This window comes from Megalobrama amblycephala, linkage group LG13 (assembly GCF_018812025.1).
Source record: "Megalobrama amblycephala isolate DHTTF-2021 linkage group LG13, ASM1881202v1, whole genome shotgun sequence".
Lineage (NCBI taxonomy): Eukaryota > Metazoa > Chordata > Actinopteri > Cypriniformes > Xenocyprididae > Megalobrama > Megalobrama amblycephala.
The window spans coordinates 32293241-32318746 of record NC_063056.1 but is presented as its reverse complement, the minus strand read 5'-3'; the positions used below and the strand labels follow the sequence as shown (position 1 = coordinate 32318746).

The following is a 25506-nucleotide window of genomic DNA, read 5'->3' as shown; positions in this document are numbered from 1 at the left end:
TATAAAAAGAGTAAAAATATAATTAAAATATATTATATATTTGAATTAATTTAATTTATTTTATATTTATTTATTTTATATATATTTGTAAATTGTAAAAATACATTAAAGAAAATTGGTATATTTAAGATATTATATAAAATATATATATATATAAATATATATATATATATATATATATATATATATATAAATATAAGACAATTTTATATATATAAAATTACGTATTTTTAATTTATTTAATATACACACACTGTCATATATACAGTATGTATATATAGAAACTGTAATATATATCTTTTACTAATATTAAATTAAATTAAAGATTAAATATTTAAATGTAAAATTAAAAAAAAATCATATGTAAAAACAAATTCTATGCCTTTAAAAGGTGTTCATCACAGATTGTTCAGCGTCACAAATGGCAGAAGGACAGAGATTGGAGGACATGTTCTCGTACCCTCAGCAGAGCTCAGTCTCTGGCTGTCCTTAGGCTGCTGCTCATTCTCTCTCTGGGCCTGCTGGACGCTCTCTCGCTGCTCCTTGGCTTGTTGCATAGTGTGACTCTTCCACATCTTCCTCAGCTCCTCTACGTCCGTCTCTGAATCTCGAGTACCATCTCTGGTCAGTTTAGCCCCATCGGGGCTTCCTTCCTGTCCCGTGGCCTCGACCGCACCAGGGGCCGAGCTCTGAGAACCTGAGGAGATGGCGACTCCTTCGGTCTGGCAGTGGGGTGGTTGCTGGTGGTCCTTGCTGGTGGGTGTGCTTGGCTGTTTGGAGCTCATGGAGGTGCTGGGCTGGGCAGTGTCGCTGGCTGGTTCTCCCTCCTCTGGCTTTTTCTCCTCCTCCTCCTCTGTATGACTGTCGTCAGTTGTCTGAGGTTCCTGGAGGAGGGTCTGCACGGACTGAGACGAGGCTCCTGATGACTTGATCTCCTGTTGGAGCTCCTCTGTGGACTGCCGCTCCTCTCGGATGGGCGAGAGCTCTGACTCGGTGAAGACGTCCTCTGAGATGGAGCCCTCAGTGCTGCGTGGGGCAGTGCTGGCGCTGTCGTAACCCTCCCGCAGACGCTGATCCGTTTGATGAGAACTACTAGAGAACAGAGCTTCAAGATCCCTGTGGCACAAACATAAAGAATGAGAGACGCACCTTCTAGATAACTAATATTCAAATAAAACTTATTTATATATTCAGCTAGATTTGTACTATAATATGTGACTAAGGTAACAGTTAGCAGGTTGTGCATGAGAAACTTTTGATCCTCTTATTCACTACTGTTTCCTATCACTCTGACGCTTCTATCTTAAGTCTAAAATGCATCGACTTCTTATCGTGATATTTAATTTTAGATGTAGCTGCTGTACTGCAGTAAGGCAACAGCTTGAGACATCTGAAAGACAAGGGCACAATGACGTGTGTCTGTCTGGATGGTGCTTAAGTAAAACGTATGTGGGAGGTGGATGGTAGTACATAATCAAAACCATTTGGAGAAATTAATACATGTACAAGCCAACATAAAAGTGCGTAAATGAAAAGTAGGTCTCTCTGTCTGTACATCTGCACGATCAAAAGCATCTGTGCTTCACATCTCCACAACTGAAACCCTGCAGTGAACCCCGTCTGACTGATGAACCAACGAACACAGCTCTGAGCTGAATAAAACACATCATCATTCATAAACCAACAGAGGATATAAATATCTGGGGGTGGAAACGCTGCTAAAATCATTAACTTCTTATTACAAATCAAAATGGGTGAGTAATTCAGATGTAGGCGGCTGAATTCATGCTTCATTAACCTTAGAGTAAAAATCCATTTCCTGTATAATAAAGCTGAACGCTGGATATCTAAAATAATCGTACAGCAGCGTGGTTCCTCATGCTCACCGCAGACAAAATACAGATTTGTCACATGAGAGATCTTTAATCTAGATAAGACTTCTGAAGATGAATCCAATTAATAACGAGTAATGCCGTTGCAATTTTCACTTTTCATAATCTTTCATAATCAAAACCATTAGTCTGGTGGCTCAAGACATTTTTTTTATAATGTTAGTTTTTGGCCTTTGTGCCACTTATAGAAAGGACAAGAACTTAGGTTGCATTCAATTCAAAATGATTTAAAATTAAATTTGATTGTTTTCAATTAATGATTTCATACTGTATTTTATTAAATGCATTTATAGGATTATTTAAATACTAATGTGTCTTAGGCAAGTAATAGACAAACAAATAACCGATTTAATCTGCTGAGGTGTGTGCCGTGCTGTGACAGTACTAAGTGAGAGGTCTTACGGGGGTACGGAGTCACGGATCTTGCTGTCGGTGATCTCTTTGTAGACGGCTGCAGACTGAACTTCCTCCAGTGGACACATGATCCCGTACTCCTCACAGCCTCTCTCCAGAACCAAAGGGTCCGTCCGGTGAGGGTCAAACATGATGTTGTTGGGCGTCACCAGCAACACCCCACTAACAACTCCCTGCGACAGAGGGAGTTACACATGAACACACATTATATACTGTATGTATGTATATATATATATATATATATATATATATATATATATATATATATATATATATATATATATATATATATATATTTTTATAAATGTAATCATTTTAATTAGGGTTGTTGATTTAATGCGTTAACTTAATTAATTAGTTATAGGAACAATTACGTGTTAAAATTATTAACGCATTTAACGCCCTGCCCCAGACCTATGGAAGCTTGTTTCTGCCATGAAATAAAAAACTGTGTCTTTTTATCTAACAATTCTGACTTTTTTTCTTGCAATTGCGAGTTTACATCTCACAATTCTGACTTTTTTTTCTCAGAATTGTGACATATAAACTTACAATTGCGAGTTATAAAGTCAGAATTGCGAGATAAACTCACAATTCTGACTTTATAAGACATAACGGCTAGTTTATATCATGCAATTCTGACTTTATAATTTGCAATTGTGAGTTTATATCTTGCAATTCTGAGAATAAAAGTCAGAATTGTGAGATATAAAGTTGCAATTACCTTTTTTATTTTTTTTTAGAGGTGGAAACAAGCTTCCATACCTACGTAGTTCAACTTATATTTAATATAGTTAAAAGTTAATATATTGTGTTATATTTTACACACAATATTGTCTGCTTTTGCTCAATTTTGCTAATGAAAATATTACCTATAAAGGCAGAGCAGAACTGTTGTGCTGTTGTGTTTCTTTTCTGAATGAATCCGCGTTTTGAGCGAATCAGTCAGGTGAACCAATGATTCAATGGCTCATTCATAGAGAAAGCCATTAGCCCTGTCCAAATACCCACACTTGCGGTCTTGGTCACTTGAGAGCGCGTGCACGTGACAGGAAATAAGTGCGCAAGACTGTCCCATGTCTTAAAAATGCCCAAGTGCAGTGCCCTTAAAGTCTGCGTGAACCGGAAGTTGCAAACGACTTTTCTCCAGTGCTGTGACGTATTTCCAAGTGAAACGGAATACTGAATAGAGGGCAGAGTTTTACTTCAGAGCTCCTCCTCTCCATCTCTCACTCATAGCAGACTAACGGTTGCAGGGGAGTGGTTTAAGCGATTTCAACCCAAGCCGTCAAACTGATGTCATCAGAGAAGGGGCACCGTTGCAGAGGGGAGGAGCATTTTCAGATTTTGATTAAAGTTTACAAAGCCAAACAATTTTTTTGTGTGGATTGACTTGCACGGATGAATTGTTCACCACAAAACTAGCAATTTGAGCTAACAAAATAAATAAGGTCAATTTTGATTTCATGTGTACTTTAAAGCACACTAAATCCACACTATCTTGAATACCGCTTCAGAGCGCTATTCAAGGCTAAGCGTATCCCATCATGCATTATGTTCGGGAACTCACATGCCCTGAAATCGCAAGATGTAAAGGAAAACATTTGACTAAGTTAAATTAATTATATATTACATATAATCTGGTAGTAAAATAGTAGGCAAAGTGTATTTTGTACAACAATTGCAACTGCTTTTTATCACTTAAAGAAGCACCACAGTTTTAATATTGTGTCTTCTGTTAGTTACATAGTGACCACTATAATTAATTAGATTAAAAATTTTAATCACTTGACAGCCCTAATTTTAGTATATTTTTAAAAAATGTAATTTAATGCTGTGATGACAAAGCTGAATTTTCAGCATCATTACTCCAGTCTTCAGTGTCACATGATCCATCAGAAATCATTCTAATATGCTGATTTGCTGCTTAAGAAACGTTTCTTATTATTATCAATGTGGAAAACAGTTGTGGTGCATAATACATTCATGGAAACCACAAAACATTTTTTAGATAAATATAAAGTTCAAAAGAATTTATCATTTATTTTTTATTAAATACACAATATTATTATATAAATTTTTATATAACAATTATAAATATCTTCATCACTGAAAGCTTTGATAAGTCAGAGTAAGCGAGTTCATTCAGAAAACGGATCCATTAGACTGATTAAAACAGTTCTGGGCTGCGTTTCCCAAATGCACTGTAAGCCTAAGTAGATCATAGAGTCCTTTGGTGCAGCTGGTTTACGATCAATTTATGCTCACAATGCTTTTGGGGAATACGCCCTGAATTGCTCTTTTTAAACCATTCATTAAAAGAATCGGATCATAAGAGTCACTTGTTTGTGAACCAGACCACACAGCTCACACTGAAGCACAACTGTTCAGTGAATTCACTCTGTAAATGCTGGGGTGAATGTGAGTGCAGGAACGTTTTGACAGTGTGAGAGAAAATCATCTCTGCACTAAGATCATTACACTCGTCAGGCATAGAGATTCACTGAGGAGAACTGATCAGTACTGGAGACAGCAGCTCAACTCCTACACTTTGAGCAAAACTTGGAGTTCGTTGCAGTTTTGCAGTCTTTTGTATCCCCAGAGGACAGAGGAAAAGCAGGGGTCTTATTAATGAATAACCTGAGGACTCCTCCATAAGTTAACTTTGGAGACGTTGCCAATTAGAAAAGCCGAACACTGACTCACCTTGCCATCTGTTATGTACTTGCAGTTGATTTTGAGGAACTTCTCTGTCAGCGCCTCCTCTTCTTCAGAGGTGGAGGAAACCACACGGGAGGGCCGCAGGGCAGACAAGGCTGGAGGGGCAGGAGCATCAGAGCGAGGTGGACCATTGGAGTCCTGAGAGACAGAGACGGGCAGATACAGCAAGAAATTAAAAAACAGCAGCCACTCACCCACATAACAAAAACATTACTTTGGTAAATACAGAGTTCTGTCATGCAACTCTAGATGGAGCAGGCTGATAGGTCCTTAACTCAATCTGCTTGCAATCACATCATTCTCTATAGGACACAGCTGATTGGCTCGTGCTGTATCAGTAGCCAATGAGCTTGCTGTAACCTTCAAATACTTAACCAGCATTTGCTGTAGCAGTTTGCAGCGTGCTTTCAGAAACCCTCCACCTTCCCCAGCTCCACCTGATCATAGATTTGCTACGAGTAATTCATGTTTGCTTGTACAGCAGCAGCATGTCTTACTTGCTCACAGCAGCAGTCATTCCTCCATGTGATAAACAGTTTATTTTCCATTTTTTAGGCAGCAGCATGCAAGCACATTTTGATCACAGCTGTTGAAAACTGATTCGCTCCCCCTGATGCCATTTCCTGTCAATACTTAAATGTGTGTCACCACAGGGGGGCTCCAACATTACAATTCAATCAATAAAAATAAACAGGAATATTCATGAAACACGTAAGTAAATAATACAAAAAGAGTACAAACAAATAATTATCATGATTTTACTGTATATAAATAACTTGATTCAGAGTTCATTCAGAGCCAGAAAAATAAGGCAATTCAAAATGAAAACAAAATACCAAGTGGCCATAACACTTGCTCTGCAGCAGCAATGTTCGCTAAGACCAAACATATCAACATTGTCAAATCCATTACCATGCCAAACACGCTGAGAATGGTCATGACAGAATAATATATATTGCTAAAATATAATCAATCACAACAGCTATTGTTACTGCAGTAAAATCAAAATAAATGTATATAGGATCTCCAGAAACTCAATTTGTTTGACATTAGTGCTGGTTTATAGCATATTTTCATTGTGCAGTAAATATGTTAATTTGGTGGAAACTATGACTGTAGGAAAGAAAAAATGCAAATGAAATCTCTTTAAAATTTCTTCAATGTCTTCAATTAAATGCAGAGTAAATTTTCTAATTTTCCTGTTTCTCAAAATGTTGTCCTAATATTTGAGTAATATCACAAGAGTTTCAAAATAAATCTCAATGTCTTAAACTTTGCTCAGATTTTGCAGATATCCCAAAAGTCAGAGATCTCAATCTGATCTCAAATATTTCTCCTTAAATTCTTCCAAGACCAAATTATCAGTCTGTACTCTTACTTTGTCAAAGCCCTCTAATTTTAATTGTATTCATTACGTAGATTTTATACAGATTACCATTCAGTGGTTTGAATGGTTGTGTACATAATTCAAATTAATCTTACGGCGAGCAAACTTTTGAACGGTAGTGTATGGTAGTGTAACTTTAGGAGAGAGACTGAATTAAGAACTGCATTAAATCAAACTGGTCTCATTCTTGCCATATATTGGTCTCTCTGAAGCAGCACAGAACAGCACTGGGTAGTGGTGTGACTGTGTGTGTGTGTGTGTTAGAGGAGGCATGAATACTCAGAGCCGACAGCGGGACCAGAGAGTGGGTGCTGGGTCTCCTGCAAACACAACCTTCTGCCCACAACTGTCTGCTTTCCTCCGACACACACTTCCACTCTCACCTCTCCACACACACGCATCTCAGAGCCGACTGGAGCAAACTGACACTGATGGGCAAATGTTGGGGTAGTGACTACACAAGAGACCACTGACTCTTCATCTCTCCTCCTCTCTGTCTTTCTCTCTCTCTCTCTAAGGCAGTGGCAGTGTTTATTCATTCATTATAAAGCTTCTGTGAAAATCTTACTATTAAAAACACAGACACAATCAGATGCTCACCACTGCTGTGCATCTCAATTATAGTGATTAAAGGCAGAGGTACACGATCAGGATACCTGAATAGAATACCAATATTTTAACACTATAATTGGCAACATTTTCCAAAGACATCCTTTATCCATGCTTTAACAAGTATTAAAGGGATAGTTCACCCAAAAATTAAGATTCTGTCAAAGTCAATGGGACACAATGGTGTTTTTGGACCCCATTGAGTTTCGCTGTATGGAAAGAGCAGTTCACAGAAACATTCTTCAAAATATGCCTTTTCGTGTTCAGCAGAAAAGAAGAAAGCCATAACAGATTTGGAATGAAATGAGGGTGAGTAAATAATGACAGTGTGTTTATTTTTGGTTGAACTATCACTTTAAAGGTGCCATCGAATAAAAAAAATTGAATTTACCTTGGCATAGTTGAATAACAAGAGTTCAGTACATGGAAATTACATACAGTGAGTCTCAAACACCACTGTTTCCTCCTTCTTATATAAATCTCATTTGTTTAAAAGACCTCTGAAGAACAGGCGAATCTCAACATAACACCGACTGTGACGCAACAGTCAGGATCATTAATATGTACGCCCCCAATATTTGCATATGCCAGCCCATGTTCAAAGCATTTCACAAAGGCAGCCAGTATTAACGTCTGGATCTGCACAGCTGAATCATCAGACTAGGTAAGCAAGAACAATAGCGAAAAATGGCATATGGAGCGATAATAACTGACATGATCCATGATATCATGATATTTTTAGTGATATTTGTAAATTATCTTTCTAAATGTTTCGTTAACATGTTGCTAATGTACTGTTAAATGTGGTTAAAGTTTTCATTTTTAAACACTTGCAGTCTGTATAATGCATAAACACAACTTCATTCTTTATAAATCTCTCCAGCAGTGTAGCATTAGCCGTTAGCCACGAAGCACAGCCTCAAACTCATTCAGAATCAAATGTAAACATCCAAATAAATACAATACTCACATGATCCAATGCATGCATGCAGTATGCATGACGAACATTTGGTAAAGATCCATTTGAGGGTTATATTAGCTGTGTGAACTTTGTAAATGCACTGTATAATAGTCGAGAGCTCGAGGGGCAGGGAGTGAGAGGATTTAAAGGGGCCGCACACACTTAATCGGTGCATAGTTAATGATGCTTCAAAATAGGCAGTTAAAAAAATTAATGAAAAAAAATCTATGGGGTATTTTGAGCTGAAACTTCACAGACACATTCAGGGGACACCTTAGACTTATATTACATCTTGTAAAAACTGGTTCTAGGGCAAATTTACGGTAACATGCTAGAGTAAAATGCACCACACTGCAATATTATATATATATATATATATATATATATATATATATATATATATATATATATATATATATATATATAAAAAATGTAATAGCAATCAGAATTTGCCATTGCCTCAGTGCCATTATTGTAGGACTCAGGCATACATCTTGTAAATATATATATACACACACACACACAAATATACACTATATATTTCATATATATACATAGGCGGAGTGTGTGTAAGGCTGGGCAAGGCTTAGCCTTCCCCTGGCCAAGGACTAGAGTCTAGCATGGTATTCTCTCACTCAATTTACTGCTGCTTCTGATTGCTTTTAGAGCAAAGAACTGCCCAAAACTGCTTGTCTAGGATCAGTTTTCTCCATAATAAGAGCATTTTAGTGAAACAGATATGGTGTTTGCGTTCTTGAGAGCGTCAAAGGTTTCTATTTACAATGTGTTTTGCAGCATTAAGCAGTGTAGCCAATCACAGACATATCAGTTGATTTCTCGAATGCAATGGCCAATCAGACGTGTTTAAATTAGAATCCACTCACCGTTCAAAACACAGGAGTCTTTGTCTAGAAAATAATGTTATAGTAATTTGATGTTTATTTACAATGTAGATTTTAAATAGACTACAGTAAACGTACATAATTCATTATAATGTTAAAAAAGATTTGGAAATGAGCTTAAATTGTCTGATGCCTTTGACGTAACTGCTCATAATCAAGCACAATGTCTGCGTCAGAACACTATAAATAATACAGACAACATTTTATTCACATATTCAACTCATTTACAATTAATATTTTATAATCCAAACCTCTCGCTCTCACAAAATCTTCCCTGACAAGCACAGCGACCGCTGTTCCCGCCCTGTGGCCTCAACATCGCACGTCCTGCGTGCTGTGACAGTCCGGCCCACCCATCGGATCCCCGAATAAGCAACCAGAGAGTCAAAACATGCCTTCATGAAACCCTGTTCACAGTTAACACTCTCCGCCTATTTCAAACAGTTTCCTCTTCTGGCAGCCCTGGAGCAAGGCATTTGTCGGGAGGAAGGATGCCACCGGTGTAACGTGCACGGAAACGCAAATAGCTTTGTGTATTTCCAGAGCTCTGACGCCAGCTTGCTGTTTATAGCTCGGTTCATTATCAAAGCAGTTATTAACCACCGGAATACAAAAGAACATCTAGTGTTCCCGGAAAGATGTTGATTAGGAACTTAGTAGAAGTTTAAAAGAACAAACGATGCCATCCCTGCATGCTGTAGAGCTTTATTTAGGATTTAGGGATGGATAAAAGGATCACTTTATCTGTGCCAGGAATGTGCAAAACTACATATTGTCAAAATTGACCAGTCAGTCAGTTATCTGAATGGCTAATAGTCCATGTGTTTTAGAAATGACTGAGGCACTGTACATTCAAGTGTACCCCTAAAAGTTGACAAAATTCACTTTTAGCAAAACTTTCTGTAGAGGAAGAATATGCAAAGTGCGAAGTCAAGTCATTTTTACTAATAAAAAAAGATAAAACTTTACAGTAAAGTCTCGTTTGTTAACATTAGTTAATGTATTAACTAACATGAACTAACAATGAGCAATATTTTACAGTGAGAAATAAGGGAAAGCGAAGCGGAGTGCCTGCAACCCCTTCAGCCGTGACTTATTCACGATACAGCACTAGCCTCGAGTACCTTGTTGCTTTTATAAAACGATTACCGCACAATACAAATATTAAAGCCAGACACATGTATCAATGCAACTTTCATGAAGTAAAATCACTAAAAGCCTTCCTTCTGCCAGAAAAATAGTCCCTGATCGTGAACAGCAACAGAAGTTAGATTATTACGCCATTAGATGGCAGTAAAGACTGTCTTTATGAGTGAGTCATTCAGTAGTGAAGACTTTTGTATTGAAAAGACTGAATTGTTGTGAACACGGAACAAGACACAACTGGCAAATTGATTAACTAGTGCTGTCAGTCATGAGAAAACCCCTTAATTGTTAAAAAGGACAAGATATTGCAGCGGATATTTAAACATATTTTTTTTTATCATGAACATAGGACTGACCTGAAGGAAAATGCTAAATCTGAATGCAGGTAATAAACTCTCTTTCTCACAGTACTCTTCTACATAATACTGTAAGCTTCAATGAACAATATAAATTGAGAACATACAGTTTACGTTGCTAAGAGTGGTTGTTAAGGGTGTTGTGCAGTGATACTCAGAACCGTTGAGTGAAGAAGTCATTCTATTGACCAATCAGAATCAAGGACAGGAACTAACAATTTTATAATCTTTTTAAAGCTGCAGTCCGCAACTTTTTTTGTGTTAAAAATTTTCAAAAATTATATAATGAGAATACACGACATTAATCCATTTTCCAAACCGTGTTTTTGTCGTATCCTGAATCATTATGGTACACTTATAGTAAGTGTTTATATTCTGACTTTTTCAGACAGGACTGGTAGGACTCGCCGCAGAGTATCACAGTAACTGCGTGACTCGCCATAGACATACATGGAGAAAAGTATCTCCGGCTAGAATGTTCCTCTGCAAGACGCGTGCAGTTCTATTTATTAACCACTGGAGGGCCAAAAATCGCGGACAGCAGGTTTAATGTTAGTTAATAAAAATATTGTAGTTCATTGTTTGTTCATGTTAGTTCACAGTGTTAACTAATATTAACAAATACAACATTTGATTTCAATAATGTATTAGTAAATGTGGAAATGAACATTAAGATTAATAAATGCTGTAGAAGCATTGTTCATGTTAACTAAAGTAGTTAACTAATATTAACTAATGAAACTTTATTGTAAAGTGTTACAAAAAAGTCCAAACAGATATACAAATAAAAAAAATTATAAGCCCTGTTTACAAAAAATGTTACATATATAAAAAAATGACAAATCATTTTTACAAACAAAAAAATTTATATAAATAAAAAATGGCAAGTCAAGTTTTATGAACAAAAATTGTTATTAAAATAAAAAAAGTTATTTTTGCAAATAAAATGATACACGGATAAAAAATGACAAGTCATTTTTTACAAAACAATATAATTAATTAAAAAATTAGAAGTCTTTTTTTTTTTTTTTTAAATGATATACAAATAAAAAAATGACAATTCATTTTTACAATATAAATGAAAAAAGTTACATAAAAAATTTACAAATTAATACAAATAAAAATGATATACAAAAAAATGACTATTTCAATAAATGTTTTATAAAAACATTAAGTACAAATAAAAAATGACAAGTAATTTTAACAATAAAAACAAAAAATGTTAAAAAAGAGAAAGCGGCGACACAATTCTGTGAAATCAGATTAAAACAAACTGACATTAAAATGATGCTGAGATCAATTCTGCAGTGCAACCTAAAATGTCTCTCAATTTGTCCCTTATTAAAATGAAGGACATTTATTGCCCTTATTTGTACCAGTACTGGCCAATAATGTCATTCAGTCTTAACTGACTGACTCAGGTGGTCAATTCATAAACAACATTACTGCACCAGATCACAGCAATCAATGCAACTCAATTACTCCATCACCAGACTGACTGCGCACAAAGGTTAACAAACACAATGACTTTCTGCAATGATAAAATTTAGTTTACAAGAAACGCACCTTCTTTGAAGTATTTAGGTCAAGGAACATGCATTCAGTGCTTCTTGAAAAACATCTCATGACTTTTACCAAACCACAAAGACCGTGGGAGAGAGACCAACAGAATGTGTCCTCTGGCTGGGTGACGTTACTATCCGACACGGAGGAGGAAAAAAGTGTGTATCTACATGTCCTCTAGGCCATCTGGAGCTTACCTACGCTGGGCTGGTTTTACACAGCCTCAGTGAATCCAGCCTAGGGGAGACCAGTGGCTTGATTTAGAACCTAAGCCTAGAAAAAGGGCACTAACCCTGACTGCAGGGCTCCGCATGTGGGTGGGTGACATCCATGTGATCATTAGATCACCGCCGGACTGATCTCAACTTCACACACACCCTTACAGTACTGTTAAACTTCAGATGCAACATTTCTCCAGCTCATGTTAATGACTCATGTGCTATTAGTCTGAAGCAGTAGATGAGCGCTCAAAATCTCAACAGCTCTGTTGCCATTATAAGGCGAATGCTGAAAATGAATAACACAGCAGAAGGATGCTGTCAGCTGACTCTCATATTAACTGAGACAACAGCACTTTGAATTAATTGTCATCTGTGGATTTATTTATATGCAGCTGTTTATCGTGAAATATTAGGACGACAACCTGCAGCTCCATCTGGTGACCAGAAACAGGTTTTACAGGGAAAAAGCCAAAAGTACCTGACAGATATCACTGAAATAGGTATCTGCATTCTACTTGAAGCCGTTCACGTCCTTAAGATACGGAAATTATTAGTTTCTATGGCAACGCTCAAGATCCCAAAATGGATCCATATGTGGCTTTGTTGTTATTGAAAGCTAAATACTTCATCAGTACCTTAATTTATCTTTATATGCTCTTGCAAAATCTTTAAGAATAAGAACAAAGAAAGTGCACCAAGTAACACTGTTGATATATAGTGAAATGGCAAACAGCAAAATGTAGAGGTACACTATCATTCAAAAGTTTGGGGTCGGTAAGATTTTTTAATGTTTTTTTAAAGTCTTTTATGCTCAGCAAGGCTGCATTTATTTGATCAAAAATACAGTAAATAAATTCTGTGAAAAAATTTGAAATATTATTGCAATTTCAAATATCTGCTTTCTATTGCAATATATTTTAAAACGTAATTAATTCCTTTGTTGGCAAAGCTGAATTTTCAGCATCATTACTCCAGTCTTCAGTGTCACATGATCCTTCAGAAATCATTCTAATATGCTGATTTGCTGCTCAAGAAACATTTCTTAATGTTTCAATGTTGGAAACAGTTGTGCTGCTTAATGTTTTGGTGGAATTTAATGAGTCGTGCTGAATAAAATTTTTAATTTAAATTAAAATATATTAATAACATTTTTTGAATGGTATACATGATGTCACAAAGGTCAAGTAAGAGTTTCCGATGATAATATTTTCTTGTAACTCCAAGATAACGTGCAGTGCTAACTTAACATCACCTCGTAACCTCTTTTAATCTGCAGAGTTTCATGCTGTTATTGACTGAGGCAAAGCACCACAAGAGTTTCTGGGCATAAAATCAGACCAGTAACACTGGGACAAAGTCACCTTTCCAAGTATCAGCCAACACCAGCAGCCACTGGTAATTAACACTGGCCATCTCTCTAACAGACACACACACACACCAGTCTCTCACTCCCTCTCGTTTTCTTGTGACACAGACTAAATTTAGCATGCGGTAGGAAGGGTGGGTGAGATCAGGACGATACGAGGCAAAAACTCCTCAGGAAACTCAATTCAAAGTCACCAGATTTCATAGATGGAGTCAGCGCTACTTGTATAGTCAGACTTTTGATTATCGGTACACAGTCTGATCTACTCGGCCAAGAACCACCCACTTAGACAGGAAAAGACCACGTGACTGACATGTAATATGACCAATGACTGTTCACCTTGTTTACATAAAGTATTTGTATGAATAACTAAATTACCATTTTCTTTTTTTTAATATCAACACAACAATAGACCAATTTTATTAATAGAATAGACAATATTTTGATTACAAACCACGGACCGTTGGCTGAACGTCTGATGCATATGGCACACTTAACTGGAAACACTTCAGGATTTTCCAAATCGTCATCTGGTTGGTTAAATTCTACAGGATTTTGGGGAGACGTTTGTGTCGCATCCTTTAACGGTCCACCTGGAAACAAATGCTGTGACGCCAAACCCCCTTGTGGAAGAAAGGATGCCATTGTGTTTATAACTGTGACAATGAGCGCTTACCAGGATCAACTAAACGCTGAATTTTTAAAAGTTCGTGGCTCCATTGTTGCAGTAAACTTGCATAACGTTCTTGGCGGTCTGCTATTATAGAGACATCGACCTTACGTTTTCATGCCCCTAAACATGACGCGGAACAAAACTAAATGTGACTGGTTGTGTTACATGTCAGTCAAACGTCCTCTAGGGCGGTCTTTGTCCAATGAAAGCTGCGATAGAGTCCAGACCTTCTGCTGTCAGTCTGAAGGTCTGGCTATGCGAGACTACAGAAGACCAGACAAACAAGAAGGAAAAACATAAATGAAATAGGAGGGCAAGAGAAAATAAATATACAATATAATAAATTAATTAAAATAAATGAATAAATACATTTAAATTCAAGTAAATGCATAAAGAAACTTAATTATAAGTAATTAATATAAAAAAAATAAAAAAATAAATGTTTACCACAGCATTTACATATTCATACATTAACTAAAATAATTGAAATACGAATATAAAATATAAACGAAAAATGTATAAATTTAAATAAATAAATAGTTTACCACAGTATTTACATATTCCTCAAACTACCATGGTAGTACCTTTAGGGTTACAAAGGGGTGGAAAATTTTCTGTAAATTTCCAGAAATTTTCCATGCAAAGTTAAGCTGGGGAATTTTGGAAGTATTCCAAGCTGGAAACTTAATGGGAATTAATTGGAAATTTGGGCTAATTTATACAAACTGTACAAACATATGTATATACTTGGTTTTGTCATAAGCAGACATGATGCAAACTGATGCAAATTTTAAAAAATGACATTTTTGTCTTTTTTGACAGAATTGACCTTACGTGTAAAAATAACTATTGATTTAGGACACATTACAGCAGCAGTAGAGGTGAGAGAATCCATCTACTTCCCCAAGCAAATAAACTGCACCCTGTGGTCAGTGTTCACTATTGCTCTTCATTACACACAAACATGCCAGGGCATCCGCTTTAATAATTAATATAATCCCACTCTGTAGCACTGCAATAACAGCTCCGTAATTAAAAGATTGTTACAGCCTGGGAAAAGAGCTGTTTGCTTTACTGAAGTGCTTTCTTTACTCTACTGAATCAAACCGCACCTGGTTCACCCTGCTGTGTCTCTGGAGGACTCTGTAGTGTGCAGGGAAAAGACTCTCTGGCTGAGGAGGTCAATGAGCACTGCTAAATTTAACACACATGCAAGTAGGTGTTGCATTCTCGGCATTGCCACAAGGGGCGCTCTACCGAACTTTAGCATAACAGTCTTCTACAGTTTTTTTTCAGGTCACCTACTGTCAGAGCCGAGCAACAGTTTGAAGACAATTGCTCTGAAGTCAATATGTTTATAGTTAGCTACCTGATTAATTATTCATAACAAATCCATTTGACATTTGAAGGTAAATCTATTGCCCCCTTGAGTACTGAGGCTTGTTTGCAACACAAGAACATACATTAAGTAGGGATGCACGATATATCGGTAATTAATTCATATTGGAAAATTTGTAAATGTACAAATACCAGCTGGTATTTGATATATATCTGTCATTATTGGATATTTAATTGTACTATTTTTACTTTGAAATTGTCTTTGCCATCATCAACATTCACTTAAAGTTAATTTATTTGTAATGTAATCAAATCTCAAAATGAATATCCATTTTTATACTGTACTATATTTTGTATACTGTATTATAATGTTGTGATGCCTTTACTGTTTTATTTTTATTTAAAGGGGTGGTTGATTATGATTTCGCTTTTTTAACTTTAGTAAATGTGTAATGTTGCAGTTTGATCATAAACAACATCTGCAAAGTTACAACGCTCAAAGTTCAATGCAAAGGGAGATATTTTCTTTTAAAGAAAGGACTACAACAAACGGCTGGTAGAGACTACAAAGAGCTTCTTCCCGGGTTGATGACATCACTAACCCTAAAATTTACATAAACATTAACATGACGGCACATGCTAGTCGATGAGTTGAATCAACTCCACAGCAACTACATAAATTTATCCACTAACCATTCAGAAACGTTGTAACTTCTTCCTGAGTCTCTCCATCATTGTCGACTCCGGTTTGAACAATGTAAGGCTGAACACCGTTACTGACAATCATCATTTTGGCTGTGTGAGATTCTCCAGCTTTGTTGTTGTTGAGCAACCGAAGCGCGGACTGTTAAAGCTCCGCCCTCTTCTGGAAAGTGGGCGGGAGCAGCAGCTCATTTGCATTTAAAGGGACACACACAAAAACAGCATGTTTTTGTTCACACCCACATAGGGGCAAATTTGACAAGCTATAATAAATGATCTGTGGGGTATTTTGAGCTGAAATTTCAAAGATACATTCTGGGACTTGTATTACATTTTGTAAAATGGCATAATAGGTCCCCTTTAATTTATTTAGACAAAATGGTATATAATTTTAATATTGGTTAGTTATACATTATCCTAACATTCCTAACATTAAGTATGTCCAGAGACTCACAATTGATTCCAACGTTATATTCATAGGATTGATTGATTACATTAGCATGATGCAAAGCCTATACAATGTGATACTCTAATAGAGTGGTGCAGGTATGATGTCAGAACCAGGAAGTCTAATTTGCCGCTGGTTCCTTCGAGATTTTCCTATGGGGTTTTATAATGGGGGTTTTCAATTTATTAGTAAAATAAAGCCTGTGGTAAACATAACTTGATGATACTTTGATGTTTTGTTCACACCCCAAGCTCTCTTATCTAGTTACTTGAACAATGAATATGAAAAATTAACATAACGGCTTCAAAATTTGTGTTTTTGCTATGGGTGTGTGTAATTCATGTTGTAAAACAAATCGTCAAAGTATAGTCAAGCTACAGTATGTTTACTACAGGCTTTTATGAAACCCCATAAGAAAATCTCGAAGGAACCAGCGGCGAATTAGTCTAATGACGTCATTCCTACACCACTCTATAAGCATAAAAATAAACAGCAAACACAGATATATACACATGGTCCAATTTACTTGAACTAAATATGCACTAAATCCAATTGATAAAATATTTCTTGCCTTGAATGAATTTTGTTACAGAGCTTTGTGAAATGCATTCTGGGATTGCCTTCTCCATGAAGAGAGAAGTGTCTTAAATTCTAGATAAAACAAGGTCAGAAGCACACCTACAATGTGTCTAGGTAGGCAGCTCACTGGATTTTGGAACAGGTCATTTCATTCCCAGTGCAGCACCTGTCTCAGACTGCTAGACAGATCACAGCTTTCTTTTCCCAGAGGAACGGTCTAAATAGATATGTGTGAAAAACGAAAGGGAAAGGAGCGTCTAAGGCTGAGCACATAAGCAGGCAGGTTTGCAAAAGGCACCGTCACAGCAGTCACTATGGAGACCAGGAGGCAGTGAGGTACAGCGGCCTCTTTGTAAGATGCTGAAGGTAAAGCCTTTTACTGCCAAACAGAATATATGTATGTATTATATATACATTTTATAGGGAAACCGGAAAAGTGTAGCGCCAGATCACAATCCAAACGAATACTTATACATACAGCTTCTGGTGGTGCGTAGATCCAAAGATTACTCCAAGAACAAAAAACATGAAAGCTCCGCACACAAGAATAAAGTAAAAAAAAAAAGCTCAAACTAATTTATTTTCCAGAGGCCACAAAAAGTGCAAAAAGAGCAAGTGCAAAATGTTTTCAGGATCAACCCTTCCTATATATACACATTTTAAAATATTTATTTAAATAGAAAACAGTTATTTAAATTGTAATATTTCACAATTATACTATTTTCACCATTTATTCAAATATTAATCAAATTTTTTTTTAAAGATTTTGTGAGCATATTGCGTAGCTGTGCATGGAGTCAATAATTTTTTTGTGATAATGCAATGAAACATGCCAAATTTTGCTGAATTTTTGGCCAGGCTGTCATAATGATTATGTTGTAGTCAATGTATGCTTTTTCCTGCGAGCTTTGTTTTCCTATGTTTTTTTTTTTTTGCATAATAAAATAAAACCTGTAGCTGTAGTTTTCCTACTAGATTTTTATTATAATTTATTTTATTGCATTAAAAATTGAGAATATTATTAGCAACAACGAAATGTTTAATAGATGGTTACTTTGACTGGAGGGAAAAACAACAGCCTTTAAGCCATTTTAGAGCAAGTGGCTTAAAGGGAATATGTATATATATGTCAAACCAAAAATTATTCAGACGTTTTTGATATTTTTGATATATTTTTACTAGTGGGTGCAGGACACTATAGTTAATTTATGTAAGGACAGCAAAATAAAGTAAGACCGTGGACTACCAGTAAAATTGATAAAAATTTGAAACCAAAACACTTTGACTTGACCATGTTTTGCTTAAGTGTTATCTGTATTAATGAATTAAAAGTTCAAGGTGTCTGAATAAATTTTGAATTTTGTTTGACTGTATATATATATATATATATATAGTGAAAAGGTTTTTTTTTCTCCATTTATCACCCAGTTCTATTAATCACACCAGTATCGGCTCATTTCTTTGGGATTTAGATGAAGTGCTTCTAAGAATGAGGGCAAGTCAACACAGCTCATGGCAGGTATTTGATTACAGAGGGCGTGTAAATATCACGTCCGACAGTGAAAAACCACAGCCTTGAGTCAGGTGTTCTCAAAATCTACTCCAAAGCAAATTTACAGTAGTACATTATTTGCGGCATATAAATATTTTATGTATACATCTGTTCTTCATTGGTAACTAATATTAGATTGACAGTGGTATATTTGCAATATTTAAAGTTGAAGCATGTAATTTGCCAGGTAAGTACCAAACAGAATTGGTATTTTGCAGAATAGTTTTTTCTGAACACTTCTTCTATTTGACATTAGTCAGTGTTTTGACGGCACCAGAGAGCCACAATCTTTACACATTTAAAAGAATCATCCTATGAATGTCTTCTAGTTGTCTCTGCATATTAAACTTGGATACAAGGAAGTATTTTAACAATTACATTCAGCTTTAAAGACAAATGTGTTGACACTGAGTTAATTATCTAAAGTCAACAATTCCAGCTCTTATTCGTCTTGACAAACACATGGATACCTCGACAACCTAATGGAGAGCTTTTCTGCAAGACTGGCATTCTTCCTATCAGCTGATGAAAAACAAAGCACAATGTTTCCTGACTAACAATGAACAGCAGCATTTCGTTCTGCCGGCTCATGATATCACTGTTCTATTAAGGCCCTCTCACATGATTCTTGTAAACCAGAAAGCAAAAGATACACAATCACACAAAGCTTCGATTTTGGAAAATTGTTATAAAATTCCCAGAGAGCCTTCAGTATGAACGCATGCCATGCTCAGGGCATGTCTGATTGTGTGCGAGTCCCTCAAGAGCACAGGTTAAATGATGAGGCTGTGGGGTGTGAAGAAGGAAATGTCACATACTGTGGTCACTTTCTCCAGGTCAGCTTCTGAGGAGGTGGGAGAGAGTGGGCTGCTGGGACTGAAGGAGGGAGAGCTGCCCGCACTGGAAACATACTCTGGATCAGGAACATACAGAACCTGCAAACACAACCACAGCGTAACACTTTATAAACACCAGCCACGGCAGCCAGTAACTGCATGCGTGGATGCACAATCAATACACACACATATGATTCTACTTATGTAAATGAGGACATACTGTATCATAGACCTCTAGTGTTTTTATAAATTGACAATAACAATTACCACTGTACAACCTGAAAATAAAACTGTTTGCATTTTTATACTTTATGTATTACTTATTATGTATTACTATAATGTATTACTTTATAATTAATCATTTTTACCTTTGATGTCATCTTCAAAAAAAAAAAAAAAGATTTTGTCAGAATAATTTTATGGATGGATGGATGGATGGATGGATAGATGGACACATGGATGGATGATGGATGGACAGACAGATTCAAAATATTGCTAAGTCTGTAAAATTTGAAGCTGAAAAAGAACAAATCCATTCTGAATCTATCATTTTAAACACTTTCCAAAACATTAAAAAAATAAAATAAATAATAATAATATATATATATATATATATATATATATATATATATATATATATATATATATATACACACACACACACACACACACACACAGGGCCTAAAACTAACCTTTTGCCACACCTGCCAATGGCCGTGACTTAAGAAAATTTACCAGCCAAAACGATTTTTTACCAGCCATAAAACAAAAACAGTCAGTTATGAACCAATATTTTAGATATTAGTGAAAATTCACAATCCTCTATTTCAATTTCCATACCACACCTAAAACTACTAGCTAAATTAATATAATATTAATAGGCTATACTTTAAAAGACAAGTAAACAGTCAGTAATACAATAAGAACAAATGATCAAATTACAAGCAATAGCACAAATAAATACAATGCAAAAAAGAAAAAAGAAAAAAAAACAATTAAACAGTGCTTTTCATGCAGGTCTAACAGTAGTTTCAAGGTACAGAAATTTAATAAAGTAGTCAAATCAAATAAATAACACTGCATATCCTTTTTAAAGTTCAAGAGCAGTGAGAGATTTCTTTCCCTTTGTTCTTTGGTTAACATTAAAAACAGACAGCAGCAGGATTATTAGGATGCTGTCACTTTAAGAGTTAAGCGCTTGAATATTTACAGTGAAAAGGCTTAAACTTTCGCACTGCACTGACCGTCAACTGTACAGAGCGTCGTTGACGTTCATGTTCTCACAACACTGCATTGTTAAGAATTCATAAAAATGTTACCACCATCTGGCGGCTGACACAGTACATTCTCATATACTCACGAACACAGATTTTTACTCGCATTTGGTGTTTTGGGCGAGTGTTAATTTAGGCCCTGTGTGCATATATATTATATATATATATATATATATATATATATATATTATAATACATACTCACATACACAAACTTTCTATTTTATTGCAATTTTTTAAACATTCCCATGCAAAACGGTACAATACAGGGAAAGTACAGGGAAGAAATCAGTAATCAAAATCTCAAAGTTCATCCCATCTAATGTGGTCTCTCCAGGTGCACCTCAGATCTCTGAACACCGAACTGGGCTCCACTTGTATTAGTTTGGGGGTGGTGGAGTCAGCGTGGAGGGGCTGTTCAGCAGTCTGAAACACTGGTGAGGATTACGCTAATGGAAGGAGCCGCAGAGTTTGGTCACGTGATCTGCGCTGAGAGCCCTCTAGCTGTACTGCGTCAGGCAGCGGTCACAATCTTCAGCGCCTGACTCTATCTATTACCCTCTCATTACTGCACCCAGCGCTACGTGAATATCAACGATCCGGACTTCAGCTTTGCTTAACATGTATTTGTGAGGAGATGATGAAGCAATACTGGAGCTGTTTAGCAAGAGATCTTTCATAACCGCTCATGCACTGACTGGAAAAGTGAAGTCATTAATCACTCCATCTATCTGAGAGATATTATCTGGTTAAATGTCATATCGGCCAATAATTGATATGCTGTTGCACTATATTAAACAGTGAGAGATTGATTCTTTGTCTAACGCTTGGCAGAGATCTAATGGCGAGGGAGTGAAGCGTTGTAATGAGTGTCTGCAGACGAAACCCGCCATGAATTCAGTTAAGAGTGTGTGATTTTTGTGACTTTATAGCCAATGTGTAATGGCATTTACAACCTTTTTTACTTCTGTAATGTCACATATTTCAGAGCAAAACACTAATAAAAAACTAATTTTACTTCAGAAATGTGACATATTTATGAGTGAAACAGGATATTAAATATGAAAATACACACCTGACCAGGGACCACATTTCTGGAGAAGAGTTTGTTGAGCTGAACAAGTTCATTGGGAGTGGTGTCAAACTTCAGCGAGATGCTGTTTAGAGTGTCCCGTGACTCCACCTGCACAACACATGTACAAAAACATGTGAAAACAAGGAAAAGGGAGAAGAGAAAACCATTTCTTTGCGTTCCTTTTGTAGTCTGGGTAAACCCAGCCTGATCTGCCGGCGATTTGATTCCGCCCGGCAACTCAGTCTGGAAACCGTTACATTCATTTCTACTGCTTCTGTTACACTTTTGCGGGAACCAATCACAGACTGGCTTTATCCACCTTGCTCGCTATTGGCGGGTATAACACGATGACGGCAAGCACGACCGTCAATCCAATTCCTTTTAACCTCTCGACGATGCTGAATGACTTCTTTAGTTTAGCAAACAAATCGCTCAAGTGGGTGTAAATACCGATCACTTTCATGTTTTTTTGCACAACCTGCAAAAATTGCTCAATGCCATTGCTGCTTCTGCAAACCGCTGATCAATGCTACAAACTAAACCTGTCTGGAGTTTTTGCGTCGCTCTGCAAAGTACGTCACCCGGATCGTTGATCTGATTGGTTGAAGGACTATCCAATTGAATAATGCTCGTTGATCACGCCTCTTGTGCAGTAGGAAATACATAGGAAACTCCCCAGACCAATGTTCAATTTTAAATTGAGCTTGGTCTGGTGGTAGCCAGACAATTCCTTTTGGTCTACACAAGGTGAATGTCCTAAACCACCATTCAAAAGTTTGGGGTTGGTACGATTTTTTAAATGTTTTTTAAAAGAAGTCTCTTATGCTCACTAAGGCTGCATTTATTTGATTAATAAAAAAATACAGTAAAAACAGTAATATTGAATGTTGAGTGATTTTTTTTTTTTTTCTATTTGAATATATTTTAAAATATAATTTATTCCTGTGATGGCAAAGCTGAATTTTCATTACTCCAGTCTTTAGTGTCACATGATCCTTTGCTGCTCAAGAAACATTAAACAAATCTTTGAAAGTCTTTACTCTCACTTTTGATCAATGTAATGTATCCTTGCTGAACTAAAGTTTTAATTTCTTTCCTTCTAAATAAATAAATAAATTATATATTATATATATATATTATATATATACACACACACACACACACACACACACACACACACACACACACACACACACACACTGACCCAAAACTTTTGAACGGTAGTGTAAATCTGCTATTAATTTCTAGTCCAATTCTGATCTTTGATCCAATTCTGATCCAGTTTGTGTTACTCCACATTCTGCACATGTCCAACCATCAACTATGTGTGAAAGACCTGTTGATTTATCATTTTAACTAACTTTATCCTAAGCACCAACTACTACTATAGAATGTTAGCCAGCAGACCATTATCCAGTAAAAAAAAAATAAAAATGTAAAAAATAAATATAAAAATTGAGGTCACGTACAGTGAAAAGCCAGCTAAAAAAGAAAAGAAAAAATGTTTGTGTTTGTAAGTGAGAGGACAAAAACCTAACAGTAAGAGAAATGCGTGGTGCGTGGTGTGAACATATTCTTCCCCTTTTGCACATATTGTGTGGAACTTATCGCTGCATGATCAATTCTACACGACACCGATATACTAAATTCCTCTACATATCACCAGATTATAGTCCTCTAAATATCTGAACTTAGGACAGTCAGATGACTATTACATTGCTGATAATATCTTAATGTAAATGATTCTACATAGTTCTGAGACAATCTGTTTGTTACAGTATATCAGAAGTTTCTCATGTGAGGAGGACAGTGAGATGATCAGATCAAGGAGACACAACACACTATAGAATTTGGTCTGCAGGAAAAAGTATGGAAGCTAAACATTTCCATTTGTGTTCAAAGAAAAAGAAAATTCATACAGGTTTGAATCAACTTGAGGGAGAGTAAATTATCATAGAATTTTCATTTTTTGGGTTAACTAACCCTGTAATCACTTCCCAATAAACAAAAACTTGGCTCTTCTTCATCATGTACACCATGTTTTGTTTCACATGAAACCATGTGCCTCATTTTTTTTGTCAGCATCTTGCAGCATGAGAAACCACATCAAGTTAAAAGTACAGGGAGTGCAGAATTATTAGGCAAGTTGATTTTCTGATCATATTTTTTTCCCAAGCACATTTTACCAATTCCAATCCACATCAATCTTAATAACTACTATTAATATTGTTTTTAATCATTTATAAGTGATATATAATTGTTCATGAAGGCTGGAAATGAAAAATGCCTTATATTCAGGTGTGCAGAATTATTAGGCAAGTTTTCTTTTACAGGCAAAATGAGCCAAAAAAGAGATTTAACTCAGACTGAAAAGTCAAAAATTATTAAATACTCATGAGAAGGACGCAATACTAATGCAATACTAGAAATTGCAAAGTTAAAGCATGACCAAGGGACAGCAAAATGCTCATTGGGTCAGCGGGGTCAGACAAAAACAGGTGGAAAAGAAAAGACACATGTTAACTGCAAAATAATTAAGAATTAAGGTGAAGAATTAAGTGTGAAACCATCAGGAACCCTTTAGTCTCCAGCGCCACCATTTTCCAGAGCTGCAACCTACCTGGAGTCTCCAGAAGTGCAAGGTGTTAGGATCTCAGAGACTTAGGTTAGCTAAAGAATCCTAAAAAATGACCTGCACTTGATAAGAATCACAAGCTGAAGTGTTATAAAATACATGAAGACTGGGTTTTAATAGGGCTTATAGACAGACAGCTTGAGAATGACTCCTGATGGACCAGCACCACATCCTCTTGTACCACTGTTTGAAGAATTTATCCAGAATCTGGCAGTAAGGTGTTTGAGTTCACTTTTAGTCCATCTCTTATCCTGAAATGTCTGTCTTGCAGAGATGGACTAAAAATGATCTTCCAAAACTTACTGCCAGATTTTGGAAGATAAATTCTTCAAACAGTGGTACAAGAGGATGTGGTGCTGGTCCTTCAGGAGTCACTCTCAAGCTGTCTGTTTATAAGGCCTATAAAAACCCAGTCTTCATGTATTTTATAACACTTCAGCTTGTGATTCTTATCAAGTGCGGGTCATTTTTTAGGATTCTTTAGCTAACCTAAGTCTCTGAGATCCTGAGACCTTGCACTTCTGGAGACTCCAGGTAGGTTGCAGTTCTGGAAAATGGTGGCGCTGGATACTAAAGGTTTCCTGATGGTTTCACACATAATTCTTAATTATTTTGCAGTTAACGTGTCTTTTCTTTTCCACCTGTTTTTGTCTGACCCCGCTGACCCAATGAGCATTTTGCTGTCCCTTGGTCATGCTTTAACTTTGCAATTTCTAGTATTGCATTAGTATTGCGTCCTTCTCATGAGTATTTAATAATTTTTGACTTTTCAGTCTGAGTTAAATCTCTTTTTTGGCTCATTTTGCCTGTAAAAGAAAACTTGCCTAATAATTCTGCACACCTGAATATAAGGCATT

General features: G+C 36.2%; 1 protein-coding gene across 6 annotated transcripts in view; it reads right to left on the bottom strand.

Moving 5' to 3' along the window:
• Positions 1 to 25506, bottom strand: part of oxr1a (oxidation resistance 1a) — a 180453-nt gene that overhangs the window by 25570 nt on the left and 129377 nt on the right. For all 6 annotated transcript variants that reach the window (XM_048154020.1, XM_048154021.1, XM_048154019.1 and 3 more), the window contains 5 exons: positions 22015 to 22122; positions 19649 to 19765; positions 5013 to 5165; positions 2295 to 2479; positions 461 to 1116 (listed from right to left, as the gene is read on the bottom strand). In XM_048154020.1, coding sequence (XP_048009977.1) covers positions 461 to 1116; positions 2295 to 2479; positions 5013 to 5165; positions 19649 to 19765; positions 22015 to 22122 — 1219 coding nt within the window. The remainder of the gene's footprint in view (positions 1 to 460; positions 1117 to 2294; positions 2480 to 5012; positions 5166 to 19648; positions 19766 to 22014; positions 22123 to 25506) is intronic.